The sequence below is a fragment of the Micromesistius poutassou genome (assembly GCF_964030765.1).
Source record: "Micromesistius poutassou genome assembly, chromosome: 10".
In the NCBI taxonomy this organism is placed as follows: domain Eukaryota; kingdom Metazoa; phylum Chordata; class Actinopteri; order Gadiformes; family Gadidae; genus Micromesistius; species Micromesistius poutassou.
Genome location: NC_140280.1, coordinates 13,330,995 through 13,348,581, shown reverse-complemented (window position 1 = coordinate 13,348,581; position 17,587 = coordinate 13,330,995). Strand labels below are relative to the sequence as shown.

Genomic DNA, 17,587 nt, shown 5'->3' with positions numbered 1-17,587 from the left:
AAAAACATATTACTATGTTCTTTACCTTTGAACCGTTTGCTATATTATTTTATGGCTGATTGTGCTTGCTTCATTATAATGTGATACATTTATGTTCAAATGTATAATCTCAGTGGACAGCATCGTCCAGGTTAAGATCTCTTACACACTCACTCGATATCACAATATCAGAAAAGGATCGTGGTAGGCGCTAGGGTTGTGTTAATCAGTAATCACACATGCGCGCACACACACTGACACACACTACAATAATTTCTGATATCATGATGAGAAAGGGTTTTGGTTGTTAATGATTAATCCTGCCTGGGCAGCCCTCACCATTCCTGCCTGCTCTTCAAGATGCTTTATGGTCTTGCATTGGGGTATGGCACCGCTGTGCCAATAATCCTATTATTAATACAAACAATATTGTATTATTATTGTATTATATTATGTATTATATTATATCTGATTTGTGGTTCAGTTAATCCTCAAGTAAAGCCGCCTTATTCAGAACCCTGTGGTGCATCCTTCCTTGGGTTGTTACCTGTACATAAAATACAAAATGTGTTCCAAGATGTTGGTGTACTGTGACCCTGTGATATGTAGGTTGAAACTATTTCATTGTGTCCAAAGGTGGATAGTTGCATTACACTTGCATGGATATGCTGTACACACGTTGATTTTACTCTTGAAGACCTTCCAGACTTAACATACATGACATGCGTGTACATGGTGATGTTACTTACTGCATGTCCCACATTATCCGGGTGGCACGGTGGGTTAGCCATGCTGCTTCACTTGCTTCACAGCAAGAAGCCCCTCAAATCCCGGGGGGGGACCTTTCTGTGTGGAGTTTGTGTTCCCCCTGTGTCCGCGTGGGTCTTTTACGGCTTACAGATGGTTTTTTACACAGAACCGGGGAAATCGTCATTGGAAACTGTTTGGAAAAGGGCAGGCTTTCATAAAATACTTGATAGCTAATTGGAATAACTGTCTGTCACCGTAGGTCCCATAGTTCCTCAACGTCTCACTGATGGTTTGAAAACAAAGGCATAAGTTGAACTCTGGCGCCAAAGAAACGTGCAAGTTACCACTCCTGCCCTGCCCACAACCGAGGCGCACTCTACACCTGGAGCTGCTTCCTGGGTGCTACCCTGTGAGGATGCAGCCCTCGGCTCCTAGCTCCTAGCTCCTAGGGAGGGTTAAATGCAGAGAATGAATATCATGTCATGTATGGGAATGATGATGATGATGATGATAGATACTTTATTCATCCCCTTGGGAAAATTCAGGACATTTTATTATATTACCGATACATGTCACATACATGAGGTTAGAATTATCATGTGTTGAAACCGATGAATTTTCATCAATGTCAGTCTCACTACGATACTGTACATCTTACTAACAGTGAGGAACACCGCTCTGGTTGGTACGTGCTACTAGCACATTCAGAGCACACTGTAGACAGATGGCTGAACCTGGAGACTGACCAGCAGTTCCATGCCAGCTCCAGTCCCAACAACGGGGAGCCATGAAAACATCAAGTCGGCCTGGACAAACTCAACAAACTTCAACACCTGCTCGATAAACGCATGCTCCTGACTCACCACTCGCGGCTATTTTCAGATATTTGCTAGACCGTATGAATCCAGTGTACTGACTGCTTGCTCTGTGTGCCGTTAAAGTACAGCATTTTTTTCCACTCACTTCCTTTTTTATTTGTCGCTAAGTCATCCAGTTCAATAGAACAATTTAGTCTTTGTTGATTCCACTTGAAATAAGGGCATTTTCAGTACTTTCAATCAATGTTACACTCTCTCTCTCTCTCTCTCTCTCTCTCTCTCTCTCTCTCTCTCTCTCTCTCTCTCTCTCTCTCTCTCTCTCTCTCTGTGTCTCTGCAGAGGGTCCACCTCTATCTCCCCCTCTCTGCTTTCACACACATACAAAGCGTGCATTTACAGCCTTGGCTGCTCTCTGCTGACCCCCGTGTTGTGTGTCTGCAGGGGGACACTGAGAAGGGCCTGGAGATGAAGAAGCTGGTGCTCTCTGGCTTCCTGGCCAGCGAGGAGATCTACATCAACCAGCTGGAGGCCCTCCTACTGGTAAGACGCAAACGCAAACGCATACACGCGCACGCACGCACACACACGCACGCAGACACACAGAAGTGCTGTGAGGTTAGGTTAGCGGTCGGGTTGGAGAGGGGATCCTAGCTGAAGACATTTCCTCAAATGGCTCACAGGGTCAGGGCTGTGTCTGCTGCTTCACCATGATGACACATCCTGTCAGGTCTCTCCTCTTGAGTCTCTTGGTCATTTTTAGTTGGTTAAAAGTTCAAGAAGTTCAAGTTCAAGAAGTTGAAATTGAAGTGTACCTCGGTAGTGGAGACCTTGTTTTGTATGGATTCTCCGATCTTTGCCCTAAATAATGATAAACAATAGATTTATTTCGTGAAGTAAATCCAGTCCTGGCCTTTCCACATTTTTATGAACAATATTATGGGGGTCACAATCTTTCTGTCACCCATTCTCACGCCGTCTCTTCTCACCTGTCCTCGTCCCTCGTCCTCTTCCTCGTGGTCGCCGGTTCTCCAGCCCATGCGTCCCCTGAAGGCCACAGCCACCAGCTCCCAGCCGGTGCTCACCATCCAGCAGGTGGAGACCATCTTCTACAAGATCCAGGACATCTTTGTGATCCACAAGGAGTTCTACGACGCCCTGTACCCCCACATCCAGCAGTGGGACGAGAAGGTCACCGTGGGACACCTCTTCCAGAAGCTGGTGAGGGCTCCCTTTCGCGTATGGGTTTGAGTGTCTGTGTGGGCGCGGCTGTGTGCCCAAGTGTATTCTTTGGGGTTTAAAGGACAGCTACCGAAGTGCGCTTGAGGCATACTGTTGGTGCTAAATGGAGAACAATTTGAGAGCTGAGAACCATTTCGTCATTAGACACGTTTCGTCCATAGCAACTCCACTTTAAATGCAGTGAGTTCAAATACAGATCATAATTAAACATGTAGGACTGAGGCTCCGGATGTAGGGTTTGAACCCAGAACTTTTTTTACTGGGTTCACTCCTGCCAGTACCCAGTCCTTCCAGTCTGATGTTAAAAATGGTTCGAACTTAATTAGTACATCTGGTTAGTTCATCTCAGCCTTGGGTTGTGCGATAAGCGATAAAATGTCTGCACGTTCTGCCTTTTAAAGAAAGATCGTTGGACTGTGCACCGTAGCACGATGCTATCAAGTTCTATGGCTCTCACACACACATCCAAAGTTGTTTTCTGACACTTTTTTCAGTAATTGTTAGACTTCCCGGACACCTATAGTATAACGCAACATGAGGTTGTGGAAGCTCTAAAATAAATAAGTTAGTTTGGTTTACCGTCACTGGGTGAACATGAAAAAGCATCATAGGATAATTTGCCGTGTCGCCCACCCTTAGCTCATCCTTATGCTACATATGTTCATCAAGCACAGAGACAACCACCAGTCAGAACTGTACAAGCTGTGGTTTGTGCAGCTGTTGGCTGCAGCTAACTTGTGTCTGTGTGTGTACGTGTGTTATGTACCATTGCCATGTCTTGTAGTTTTCTTAGCAGACCGTAATATTAGAGACCTTACTGTTAGGTATAATTATCCAAGAGGGCCTGCTGTCTGATAGTATTACAGCGGCTCCAGGCTGTCTCTGAGGGGAGTTCCTGCTCTTGGTTCTGCAAGAAACTGCCGCTTCAGAAGCAAACCTGTGTTGCCCAATGGCCTGCAGGGTGGCACACTAGTGGGCTGACCACCAGGCTGCCACCATGGAGGTTTTGCACCATTTTTAACCAAAGAATGAATGAATACGCATTGCTAATCTGCCTACTCCTTCTCTTATTCGTTTCACTAAAAACACATTTGTTGCCTCTTATTGTGTTGTTTTCTAAAAACACATTCAGTGGTTATAACAATGTGAGTCTTAAGCACAACTTCAGAACAGCATTTAGCGGTTTTTCGAGTGCAGCATATTATCTACTTCCAATGCTGATGAATCAAATTCTATCCCAGTTGTATAAGATGAAATCCTTTCTATTGCGGTGACAAGTCAAAAGTCATGGAAATTTCTGTCCTCTTTCCGTTGGATGTTAAACGGAGTAACTGTTTAAAGGAGTAACTGAATGTTCAACACCCAATTCTCTCTGTATTCAAGATTTCATTGGATGATCAGTCTTACTTTAAGCCAAAGGTTATTTACGTTTCCAAATTTAGATTTAGCCATGGGGCACCTTCCTTGCTTGACTTTAACTAATGTTCAGAAAGTGACGTATTGCCAAATGTGAAAAACATACCCCATCGGACCACATTAGAGATCTGAACACCGAAAGCCACGGCGGACACAAAGAGACACATTAAAGTGCTAAAAATACGTCTCCCATTATGCCATGATTCACTGTTTCTTGGGCCAGTGTTCACAAAGGACTGGGCACCTTCCCAGACAGTGGTGGGGTAGAATTAATAGACTGTACCAGCAACTGCAGCTACGAGCTGTCTTTATTTACATGGTAAAAAAAATTTAATGTTCCAGTTGCGCTGACTTAGAAGGCTGCTTTATGAGTGTGTGTGCACCACCAAACTCAATCTGTTTTGTGTTCTACTTTGTGAGAAAAGAAGATTCAACTTTATGTTGGTTTGCACAGAAATGTGCTTAGTCTCATACGCTCCCACAATAATCAACATGAACAGAAACAGAAACAAATAAACAAAATATAACATAAACATGTAAATACTTTCTTTCTCTCTCTCTGTCTGTTTCTCACTTTTTTCTGTCTTTCTCTCTCCCGTCGTGTCTCTCTCTCTCTCTCTCTCTCTCTCTCTCTCTCTCTCTCTCTCTCTCTCTCTCTCTCTCTCTCTTCCTGTCCCTCCCCAGCCCTCTCTCTCTATCTTTGGAACCATCAACAGGAGTCCCACCACCCAGTGACACCCATTAGTAAAGTCATCAACACCCATCTGTGCTGCTCTGGTGTGTGTGTGTGTGTGGGTGGTGACGACTAAATATGTAGTCGGGCCGCAGGACTACAGGCACAGATGGTGATTCAATCATCCGGTCTGCTCCCTCCTGCTGTCCCATCAGGGCGGACAAGGGGCCCGCCCCGGGGCCAGCAGTAGCAGTGGTTGTAGTAGTAGCAGGAGCGCTAGGCTACTGGCCAGAGGGTCACGGCTCCTCACACCTCCAGTAGAGAAACGAGAGAACGGTCCCAAAGCATCCAGTTGCTGCCTTGGCACCTGCCTCCAGACTTGAATGGCTGTCTGGGCTTTTCATTGGTTAGAAGCGGGAGGTTTAGGGTCTTGATTCACCGGCAGATTGAAACACCTTGATAGTGTTGATGAGCTTTAATGCATCAGAGAATTTATGATGGATTCACTTTAATTTGTGCAGTACTAAAAGTAAACCTATTCCCGATTAAACCAATTGAACCCATTTAGGATAACTATGAGTTGACTTGCTGCATAATTTCATCGTAGTCTCGCATTAGCTCAGTGTCCCGTACTTTAACTTGGCTTATTCAAGCTAGAGATACGAAGCTGTCATTTCGGTATGAATGAATGGCATGCGGCCGGTGGTGACATCACGTGGACCAGGTGATTAGAATATCCATTGGCAAAATGGATTTAAGTGTCGTATTTAATGAAAATAATTCTCACTCTACTGTATGGGAGTGTTCCTTTCATACCACAAAATAGTGACTCTGCTGTACAGGATCATTCCTTCCACACTATACAATACCTCCTCTTCTTTATAGCGATGTTCTATTTGGTACCAAACAACCTGTACTTTTATCTCTATCGCCCGATGCCTCGACTAGAATACGCTAGGATAAAGGGACGATGCCCCTCTCTGGGTGTACCAAACACAGCCAACCTGTACTTTTATCTCCAACGCCTGATGCCTAGACTAGAATCCGTTAGGATGAAGGCAAGGGAAGATGCTGCGCTCTGGGCGCTCTGTGACAGGTGAGTTCTTCAGCCTGCTGACCCCTGCCCTCTTGTGTGGTGCTTCCTGTGGCAGGCCAGCCAGCTGGGCGTGTACAAGGCCTTCGTGGACAACTACAAAGTGGCCCTGGAGACGGCGGAGAAGTGCAGCCAGGCCAACAGCCAGTTCCAGAAGATATCTGAGGTAAGCTTCTTCGGTATTTCCTGAAAATGGGCGCCACACATTTGAAAGGTGGCCTTGAAGACCAGGAAAAGACGACCTTGTGGCGATTTAATGACATTAAGCCAACGCTTCTTGGAGGTCTCACGAAAGAAATCGATGCCATTGATTGAGCGTCATTGTTTCGCATTTGGTTCAGCCCTGTTGCACTTTGGTTCAGGGAAAGTGCTGTCGGAGGACAGTGCTGGAGGCCACTGAAACAGGACGTTAGTATAGTTTCTGCCGTAGTTATGCAGGTTTGTTACAAAAAGTAACTGAAAATCCTGGCGCGGTGTAGTTCTCTATTAGTTTTCCTGTGTGCGGGTGCGTTCGATGTTGCAGACACCTTTTGATTTGTCGTTTGTTTTGTGGAGCTCTGTGTGTATGTATACATAAGGGAATTGTGCACTGTGCGCTGCGTGCATGTGTCTATTCTGTAGTGTCTATGCCAGAGACCTATGGATCTGTCTGTAGTGTGGTGCTGTGTGTGTATAAATAAACACACGTAATAATGGATTCTGTTCTTTTTTCTCTCCTCAGGACCTTAAAGTAAAGGGTCCAAAAGACTCCAAGGACTGTACCACAACCAACACAATGGAGGGTGAGTTTCTGAGTGTGTCAGCGTCGTGGGGAGTGTGTGTGTGTGTGTCCTGCCACGGACAGCGCGCTGCTGCTTTAAGACTTCAGCCCTGCCCATTCTGCTTGTGTATGCAGTGGCGGGCTTTGGAAGCAATGCATGTTGGAGCACTGCTTCGCTCTCTCGCTCTCTCTTTCTCGCTCGCTCGCTCTCTCTCTTGCTCTCTCTCGCTCTTTCTCTCTCGCTCTCTCTCTCTCTCGCTCTCTCTCTCTCGCTCTCTCTCTTTCTCTCCATCCCTCCTCTCCCTTGTTCTGAGAGGGGAGTCATTGAGCAGGAGGAGGGGTTGAAGAGGAGATGTGGGACATGGAGGTTCTGCTGGTGCTGAGGCTGTGCTGTAACTGCACATACGGTAAAACGGACGCAGACTTCTCCGAAGCCTTTTCTTTTCGGTCCACTTTTATCGATGTTTTGCGTGAGGCGGATGCGATCTTGCTGCTGCTGCTGTTGTTGTTGTTGCCACGGCGATCCTGAGACGGGCAGTGTGTGTGAAGTTAGTTGCGACTCTAGTGGGGTGGTGATGACATTTCACACGCCATCAGGTGATCTAATCTAAAGATGAACGATGAGTGACGGATCGTGTGGTGGGCTGCAAGAAAAGTTTCGGGTTTAATCGTTCTCACTTTTCTAGAGAGACGAGTCATGTATTTCCACTGTGAATTAGCTTTAGCTTTCCGGCGTTTTTGTCAGAGTGCGTGCGTGTGTGTATCTTCACTTAAGCTACCGTAGAGTGTGTCTCTTGATTGGAGTGTCTATGCAGGGTATTTCTGAAGGGATTCTGGTCCTGGCTCGGGTGGCTGTGTGTGACTGACAGCCAGTGATCCAGTGATCACCTCTCCCAGCACAAAGCTGCCGGGAGAGGTGAGGGACCAGAGCTAATCAGGATGCATGATTGGGAGCAGGGTGGGTTGAGCGTGAGCTCTGGTCTGTGTCTCCTACTGGGAGCTGGTGTCTGTAACTATAAGCACGGCGCTGTGTTGACTATATCAAGATCAATGTGTTTTTTTTCCATTCTTTCTCCTTATTATTATTTCCCCTTCTCTGTCTCTTTCCCGCTCTGTTTATCTCTCTCGCTCTGCTTCGCTGTCGCTCTTTCTGTTTCTCTCTCCTTTTCTTTCTGTAACTCTCCCTCTCTCCCTCCCACTTTCTCTCGCTATTTATCTATTGCTATCTCTCTCTCTCTCTCTCTCTCTCTCTCTCTCTCTCTCTCTCTCTCTCTCTCTCTCTCTCTCTCTCTCTCTCTCTCGCTCTCCTTACTCTACCTCTCTCCTCAAAATGACAAAAATGAAAAGTGGGGGATTTCTCTTTCTCCCTCCTTCATCACTCTCTTCATCACTTTTTCTCGGACTCTGCCTTTCCCCCCCCCCCCCCCCATTCTCTTTCTCCCTTGCCCTCTACCTCCCTCTCTGTTTCTCCTGGCTCTACCTACTCTCCTCCTCAATAGAACGCATGCACGTTGATTGTTATGCGGATGCTTGCGGGATGCAGGTTGTTGCCATGGCGTCCCCCCCCCCCCCCCTCTCTGAAACAGCGGCGGCGTCTCTGCGTCCTCTACGCTCCCAGAACAATCAGCCCAGTGAACGGTACCCTGGGCCTTGATTGCACTGTGTGGTGATAATTACCTCAATAAACGGAGGATGCCGGAACGACGTTGGTGCTCTTTGGGAAAGATTGCTGTGGTGCTATTCGTAGAGCACAGTCACGGGTGACTCGATCGACGTCGTTTTCTTTCCCTCGGTCTATCCTTCTTCCTGTCTTTCCGTTCATCCACCCGACCATCCGACCGTAGCCTAAGTGTGATTGGTTTGTGTACCGGCTTCCTTGAATCGGAACAAGTTCCACAGTCCCTCAGCCAGATAACTTTATTTCCAGATTACAGAACATAACAAGAAAGGGCCCTCTGTTCTGAACCTTCGTTTGTTGCTTGGTTTTTAGTAGCTGCCGCCACCAAACCACAGTCCCGTACCGACGCGTGTCCCGGTTGAGATGCGTAAACCACCTCATTTCCTGTGCGCTTGCATCATTTCCTTTCTGTGTGCTATCAGGAACACCACCCGCCACCAACCTGTCACCAAGCGGAACAAATGGGTTCCCATCCGAGCTCGCTGCGTCGCCCGTGTTCTCCCGCTCGTCCCTTTTTGTTGGCCTAACGAGTTTGTTATTCTAACGATGGCGCTCGTGAAGCGCCAGCGTGAACGGGCTCTCAGCTCCCTCTGGTTACACGCGCCCGCCGTCTTCCACTGAAAGCGATCCCCGATGGCGTGAAGCCATTGTGTGCTCTCTGAAATTGCCATCGTCGGGCAAGTGAAACGAGGGCTCTGCTAGGGGCAGCAGAAGGTGAAGGTGGGATATATGGCCACCTTCACCTGCCCACCTGCACTAGAAACCGTGTAAACGTAGAGCATCTGTCAGTCCACCGGCCTAGTTGTCACAGTGACGCCGTGTCGTCATCCCCCAACCGTCACTGGGCATTGACAGGTCAATCTCTCTCTCTCTCTCTCTCGCTCTCTCTCTCTCTCTCAGTGACAGATGGCTGGGTGGTTCAAGGCCTCTGGTTTGCAGCCCTGTTGACCTTGGCAGCGTTAATGGAGCACATCTCATGATGAGACCCAAATCAAATAACTGTTAACACTAGAGTCAAACAACAAAGGAGCACACATTTCTCACTCAAGTCAATCTGCAGGGCTGGACTTGAATTGGAAATATATGCTCACATTACCATAAAAAGTCAAATCTGATGAACCCATTAAATCGCATTAAGCGATTAAAAACTACAATACGCAAACAAAATTCAAAATTGATGTACACAGTGAGAACAACTCAACCCTCCCTCACTCACAGCTGGATGAGTTCTGGTCCTCAGTATTGAGCACGGGTCCATGCAGAGAGCCAGCCTGCAGCAGCTGCTGCTGCTGCTGCTACTGGTAGTGCTGGTGGTGCTGGTGGTGCTGTAGATGGAGGCAGCATCCCTAATGGGCAGCCTCATCAGAGACCCAGCAGGACCCCCACTTCCACATTCTCTTTGGTCAGAAGCGTGCGTGTGTGTGTGTGTGTGTGTGTGTGTGTGTGTGTGTGTGTGTGTGTGTGTGTGTGTGTGTGTGTGTGTGTGTGTGTGTGTGTGTGTGTGTGTGTGTGTGTGTGTGTGTCTTCACTTAAGCTACCGAAGAGTGTGTCTCTTGATTGGAGTGTCTATGCAGGGTATTTGTGAAGGGATTCTGGTCCTGCCTTGGGTGGCTGTGTGTGATTGACAGCCAGTGATCCAACACATCACCCCCCTGTGAATTCCTCTCCTCTTTATTCGACTATTTCGCACTGTAGTGGACGCTGTGTTGGAGTTGCAATAGTAATCTAACGGTAATCATTTCTAGAACAGATATGTGTGGTATGTTTCTATTATTAGATGAAAAACAACTTGACTATTTCTCCCAGAAATGTTTTTCTTCTTTTTCAACTGCTACTCCATTCGATTCCTCTTCATATCTCCATAGCTTATTTTGTCCTCCTCTCTCTCTCACTCTCCCTCTCTCTCCTTCTCTCTCTCTCTCTCTCTCTCCATCTCTGCATGGCGTATTCCCTTTCAAGCAGCTCTCATATGTGCCATCCATGTTGAAGCTCTCTGGCAGCGAGCCCACTGAGAGCTCACCCTATGGAACTATAGAGAGAAGGCTTCAATCATGACGTGGCCGCTCGTGGTTTGATGTGTGTGTGTGTGTGTGTGTGTGTGTGTGTGTGTGTGTGCGTGTGTGCGCATGTGCGTGTGCGCGCTTCTGCTCATCCCACACCACCGTGCAGTGCAGCAGTCTTGCTGCCTGCAGAGTTTACCTAGTAGCAGGCGTTGTGCAGGCAGGGCCAATCAGAGGTCAGGGATGTGAGCTTGGTGACTGTGAGTCAGCCCGCATTTTAAGCAGCTTGTCTGCCCGGGTTCAGGATGCAGTGCAAACACTTTCACACCGGGTGTGTGTGTGTGTGTGTGTGTGTGTGTGTGTGTGTGTGTGTGTGTGTGTGTGTGTGTGTGTGTGTGTGTGTGTGTGTGTGTGTGTGTGTGTGCGCGCACATCTATTGTGCACTTTCGAACGTCTGCCTTCTCTCGCTCTTCACATAAAGATTGCACAGTTGTTGTCAGTTTGTTTCTATTTGAATGTAGGAGCTTTGATCAAACTTCTACTCCACTCATGACTGTTTCAACTCACTTGAAGCGTCCTGTTTTAAGGAACTCACCACTGTCTGTTTGTGCTTCTCTCTCCACAGCCCTGCTGTACAAACCCATCGACCGCGTCACCAGAAGCACCCTGGTCCTCCACGTGAGTTCACAGCCATCGTCAATCACACATCAACACGTCATCGCTCCCTGAACAAAAGCACCCAGTGGAAACCAGTCGACTCGACTGTTCTGCCTGGCAATGGACTCCCAGGGGGTCTTCACGTCAAACACGGCCAGTGAAAAGCCCGAGCTCTATGTGTGTGTGTGGCAGTAGTGATCGTCCATGCCGGGAGCTTACTGGATCGATCCAAGTCATTGGAATTCAAGTCTGAAATTGAGTCGACTCTACCCCTTTGGTTTATTTTTACTCTCCTCGCTTCCCCCCCTACGTGTAGCCGGTGAACACGTACTCACTTAACAAAGCAATCAGAATGGATGATCCACCCGCAGAGAGCGGTGGATCCTAGCCCCCATCCACCGCCACCTCCCCCTGCTTCAAGTTCCCAGAAGCACAGTTATCCGAGTGATCTCGATGGGACCCGGGGAGAGTGAGCCGCAGCCAGTGAGCGCTGCACTGAGGATGATGAGCGTCGTCTTTAGCTCGGCTTGTATCATCGCTCTCACTTCTCTCTCAAGCAAGCCCCTGCTTCCCTCTTGTAGCTCAGCTGGGAATCAGATGCGTGTTGTGTTTATCCTCCTGTTGTGTGAGCACATACCCGAGTCCCTCTGGTCATGAATTTTGCATGGGAGGAGATGCACTGATAGGATTCCCAAAAGCACTGTCAGCAAATATACCAAATGTTTTTAGTGAGGATATTAAACCTACACTGTGTAACTTTTTACTGCAGCGATTTATGCCATTAAAAAAAAATGACCTTGAGAGGTTCCCACCCATCCAGGGAAACCTTTTACTCTGGTCCACATGCAGTAAGTGTAATAATGTCATCGCTGTAACCACAACGCACGCCACTAGATGTTCAATGTGTGTCTGTGTGTGTGTGTGTGTGTGTGTGTGTGTGTGTGTAGGACCTGCTGAAACACACACCCAAGGACCACCCGGACTTCCCCCTCCTTCAGGACGCCCTGCGCATCTCCCAGAACTTCCTGTCCTCCATCAATGAGGAGATTGACCCCCGCCGCACGGCCGTCACCACCCCCAAGGGAGAGGTCCGTCCGTCTGTCTGTCCGGCCGCTCATCCATCTCTGTGTTTTTTTTATTATCACCTACAGTTTGTCTGTTCGTCTGTCTGTCCGATTGACATTGTCTTTTTTTAGTTATTGTCTTTCTGTCTGTCCATTAATCTGTCTGTCCCCCGGTCTCTGTCTGTCCATTAATCTGTCTGTCCCCCAGTCTCTGTCTGTCCATTAATCTGTCTGTCCCCTGGTCTCTGTCTGTCCGTTAATCTGTCTGTCCCCTGGTCTCTGTCTGTCCATTAATCTGTCTGTCCCCCGGTCTCTGTCTGTCCATTAATCTGTCTGTCCCCCGGTCTCTGTCTGTCCATTAATCTGTCTGTCCCCTGGTCTCTGTCTGTCTGTTAATCTGTCTGTCCCCTGGTCTCTGTCTGTCCATTAATCTGTCTGTCCCCCGGTCTCTGTCTGTCCATTAATCTGTCTGTCCCCCGGTCTCTGTCTGTCCATTAGTCTCTCTGTCTATCTGTTCCCCTGTTGTCTGTCTGTTTGCTCTCCACCAAATTGTTGTCAGTCTGCTCACCTGCTTGCCAGTCCAACTACTCTGTTTGTCTACACACTGTCAGTCTGTCCACGTACTGCCCGACTGTCTGTCTGTATGTCCGGCCGTCTGTCTGTCTCCCTGCTCAGCAGTCCGTCCCATCTGTCTGTATGTGTGTATGTACGTGTGAGCTCTGACTGCGGTACGAGCTGCAACAATGCATGTTTTTGCACTTGTTTTAACGTCATTCCCATGCATCCCTGCCAACACACACTCCTGCGTGTCTCTTCGAGTCTGTGTGACTTTGCCAAGTCCCCTGAGCTGTGATTCCGTTGTTTCCACCGCAACACACAAACACACAGTGTCCAATACGTCACTCATCGCATGGTCGCTGTGAGCGAGCGGTTGATAAGTGATTCATTTGACACATGTGACCACAAAGTTGGGCTTGTGATCACAAAGTTCAGCCGCTGTTTCCTTGGAAGTCTCTCATTTAGTCTTCATGTAATGATTCATCCAATCGTCCCCCCAATTGGAGGATTTTTTTTATTACGACCTGGTCAATAAACAACTACTACTCTTGTTATCAGGACGAGTTACAGATATATTACATACATTGGACGGATCCTTTCCTCCAAAGCATCTTACACCGCAGCCAGTGCTCTGCTTGTACACTACAGACTGTACACGGTGGAGGTTTGAGAGTCTACAGTCTGTAGTGTGTAAGCAGTACAGCCAGTGCACTGCACATACACCACAGACTGTAGAGGTTTGCGTGTCTACAGTCTGTAGTGTGTAAGCAGTACACGCCCACGTCTCACCGCAACGGCCGCCGCCGCCGGTCGACAGGAAGTGACCTGACTCGCGTGTGTCTCTGCAGGCTCGTCAGCTGGTGAAAGACGGTTTCCTGGTGGAGCTGTCGGAGGGCTCCAGGAAGCTTCGCCACGTCTTCCTCTTCACAGATCTGCTGCTCTGCGCTAAGATGAAGAAGACCTCCGTCGGGTACGTACCCCCTCCCGCCCCACACGCTCCGCGGGCCGGGGCGTGGCGGTCTGAGGAGGGGCAGGTGTATCGGCGCGTGGCGTGGTTGGTCATCTAACTCACAGATGAGTTAGATGACGTAGAGCTGCTGTGTGGCTTTCCTGAGTTCACAGTGTTTTTATCCCATACTGCTTATACTTATTATTTTTAATTAAGAGAACGATGACTACGTCGGAGAAGTACACATACACCCAGCGATGGGATATTATACAGAGCCTTGCTTTTTATTTAAAAAATTGTCACTGGCTCGGGCCATGAATTGACCTAGAGGCTGACTGGCTGATGGCTGAGAAAATATAATTATAGACCTAACTGTGTCGATGACGAGTATAAAAATAGTCAGTATCAATCTGAACATCTCGCCCTGCTCCGACACAGAAGCAAGAATATAGGCCGGGGCAATCGCTTCCTGTCTAGCTCGTGGTCGCTCTCTCCTTCACATCCATCTCACCGTGTTTGCTCACCTCTCCTCCGGCGTGTCTCCGCCTGACTCCTGTGTGAGCTGATTAAAGCGCAATAGATGCGGATGATTTCTCTGAGGTGTGGCTCTCCAGCCCAAGATTTGCTTCCTTGTCCGGCGATGACAAAGGACCTGTGTGGGGTAGAATTCTCTGGTGCACTTCAGGCCAAGAGTCAAGCGGGATCCCGGTGTTCGGTGGAGACTGTGACACGTGAGACGCCATGGGGACACATGAAGAAGGTGTCATCTTAGATTAAGGGGCTCTGCGTTTCGAGAGAGAGAGAGAGAGAGAGAGAGACGTGGAGGGAGAGAGAGAGGGATAGTAAGAGGAATATAAAGAGACAGAGCGAGAGACACCAAGATTGTGGATACAAGTGTATGAGGTGGAACATGTCTAACAGATTTGGAATCACGCCTGACTGACGTGTGTGCCAGCTGTTGTTGGACAAATTGGACAGGAAGGGGTGGAGGAGGGGCCGTGCGGAGCTGGGTTGTGATGGACATTTTGGGCTCTTGTCTTTCACAGCCTCCTGCCACTGAAAGGTGTCAGGGAATTGTTCATCGGGTTATTATTGTCTGGTCTGGGTCAGCTCCCTCCTGCACACGTGCACTCACAGCATCTCAGACCCTTCAGAATCTTTACCATTGCGTTATTTACTATGTTTAACATTACTATAGCATTCAGAGACAAACACGCACTTTGTGTCCAAAAGTAACACTCAATAGTGGAACACAATTATGCAAAGATAAATTGATAGAAAAATAAATAGAAAATAACAACAGACAGATCCGTGGTTTATAAAAGGAGGACATTTCCAGAATTTGGGGGACAGATTGGTATTCTCTCTGTATTGTGGAGAACACGCTCAGTATTTCAGAGCATGTGTCCACGTTTAGTATCCGTTAACCTTTGATGGTTTGGCAGATTAATGCGTGGACTAGTAAACTAATCCTCTGCACTAAAGTGATGCTTTTCCCATGTGTCCAAAAACTTGATCTAGTTTTACCAGCAAATCCAGAGTACATTGGATGAATTCAAAGTACCAAGCCCATTTCAAGCCCATTTCAGCATCCCTAACTGTGCAAAAAACGACTTGACTAGCCTAACCAAACAATGTAGGCCTTTTCTCTTATAATTTCTCAGGCAAAAAAAACACACCAGCCGTTGGGTCTGCGGCATGTCTGCTAAACTTGGTGGGTCTGATCATAACTGATCACAACTGGCCTGTGTGACTTGATAAACACATAGATACAGCTTGAAATTAAACAAACGACTGTCCGTCTAATGTCTTTAGTAAGCTGTGTATTCTCAATTCTAAAAAGTTGTGCCAAGCAAATACAGAGCAAATAAAAAAAATGGAACACATTCTTTTATTGAGTTTTTTCCAAACTCAATAAAAGCAACATAAAGAAATACAAATGATATGTAAGTACACCACGCCGTGCGCTGTCACGGTGTGTGTCGCCAAAGCGCTGGTGATCACATGCTAGTGGCACTCTGCCCTCGCACAGAAGGGTGACGATGCTTCAAGATGGCTGCAAGTAAACGGTTTGTTTTTCACACGCAAGATGCGACCGGCCACATGTCTCTTTCCCTTAATTAGGTTGCGTGAATATTAAAAATCGGAGAGATCTCCCTCATTAGCGCTTTGTACTAGAATCAGCTCCTTGATGAACGCATTGTAAGGTCTTCATAAGCTCCCGCTGCAAACCCAATGAAAGATCATTGAGGTAATTGAGCCCCAAGATTACACATCATATATAACCCGAAAATAATATCGGTTATTATGACTGGACCGAGAAGAAGTGCGGGAACGTCTATGCATTTTTTTGTTAATAATAAGAAACACCAACAAAACTTTCCATGACAACAACTTTAGAGGACATATTTAGTAGCCCTAGGTGTGTGTGTGTGTGTGTGTGTGTGTGTGTGTGTGTGTGTGTGTGTGTGTGTGTGTGTGTGTGTGTGTGTGTGTGTGTGTGTGTGTGTGTGTGTGTGTGTGTGTGTGTGTGTGTGTGTGTGTGTCCTTTACACAGAAAGGAGATCTTAAACAGTAACAAGACCGACTTATCACTTCTTACAATTATTAGAAACCACTTTCCACCCGGGGAAACTCATCTTCTTGATTCCCCACTGTTTAATTCACTTTTAATGGCTTCTTGGGAATTCATAAATTAAAAACGAGCCATCTCCCCATCTTCCTCCCTCTCTCCCCCTCTCCCCCTCTCCCCCCCCCCACTGTGCAGGCGCCAGCAGCAGTACGAGTGCAAGTGGTACATCCCGCTGGCCGACCTGGCCTTCCAGACGCTGGACGACTCGGAGCCCTCGCCCCACATCCAGGTGCTGCCCGAGCACGAGATCGAGGAGATGAAGATCAAGATCTCCATTCTCAAGAGTGAGATCCAGAAGGAGAAGGTCAGTGAGGAGTCAACCCCCCCCCCCCCCCACAGAGCTCTCCAGAAGGAGAAGGTCAGTGAGGCTTCATCTCCTCCCATAGAGCTCTCCAGAAGGAGAAGGTCAGTGAGGCGTCATCTCCCCCCCCCACAGAGCTCTCCAGAAGGAGGTCTGTGTGGCGTTCCCCCCCCCCCCCCCCAGGGAGCCTACACAGGGAGGTTGTGGTCCTCCAGATCACAACCTGGATGGTTCTTTGGTTGATGCGCTGCTACAAAACAATTCAAATAGTATTTTAAGCTGCATAAAAAATGAGTCTCCTGGTCAGCGGAGGTCCTCCAGACAGACTTACCCCCGCTGTGAATCAAGCTGAATGACTGCAGAACCACTGTAATGGTGGATGATTAATGCCGTTCTATTCTTACACCACCTTACCAAGGCCTCATTAACCAAGGATAACTAGGAGCAGCCGTATTAATCATGCAAATTAATATAGATTTGCCGTTAAACACACCGTGCCGTACCAGGTTTACTGGCTCTTAACTTCTTTTAGTCCTGGGAATTTTTTATTAAATTAATATGGGAGCTTAAGCAGTGCTGCGGACATTACATTTCTTTCATTCTATATTACATCATTTGTCCTGCACCTGGCCAGTAGGTGGGATGTGCACGCAATTACTTCTTTGTACTTTGTAACTGTGTCTCAGTAGAAGCCATATTTGTTTTTCTATTTGATCTGGCGGTCCGTCAGCTGTGCAGCTCTCAGTCTGAGTCATGGTTAGTTCTGGTGTGGTCCTTTCCACCCTTGGCCCGCCACACAAGCCCAGTTTCCCCAGAGAGGGGAGGGGGCAGGCTGTGCTTAAGTAAGGACAAGGGGGGCCCTTCTCAGACAGGCGGTACTTATTGGAGGCCCCAACCTCCCCTCCTAGCATCAGGAAACACATGACACACAGGCACGCACACAGGCACATGCACACAGGCACACACACACACACACACACACACACAGGCACACAGGCACACACACACACACACACACAC

The 17,587-nt window shown here is 47.8% G+C and overlaps 1 protein-coding gene across 2 annotated transcripts in view; it reads left to right on the top strand.

The window, feature by feature from the left end:
• The window catches only part of abr (ABR activator of RhoGEF and GTPase), a 105,583-nt gene that overhangs the window by 38,933 nt on the left and 49,063 nt on the right, over positions 1-17,587 (top strand). For both annotated transcript variants that reach the window (XM_084474457.1, XM_084474458.1), the window contains 8 exons: positions 1,989-2,087; positions 2,580-2,765; positions 6,027-6,134; positions 6,690-6,750; positions 11,032-11,084; positions 12,011-12,151; positions 13,534-13,655; positions 16,402-16,570. In XM_084474457.1, coding sequence (XP_084330583.1) covers positions 1,989-2,087; positions 2,580-2,765; positions 6,027-6,134; positions 6,690-6,750; positions 11,032-11,084; positions 12,011-12,151; positions 13,534-13,655; positions 16,402-16,570 — 939 coding nt within the window. The remainder of the gene's footprint in view (positions 1-1,988; positions 2,088-2,579; positions 2,766-6,026; positions 6,135-6,689; positions 6,751-11,031; positions 11,085-12,010; positions 12,152-13,533; positions 13,656-16,401; positions 16,571-17,587) is intronic.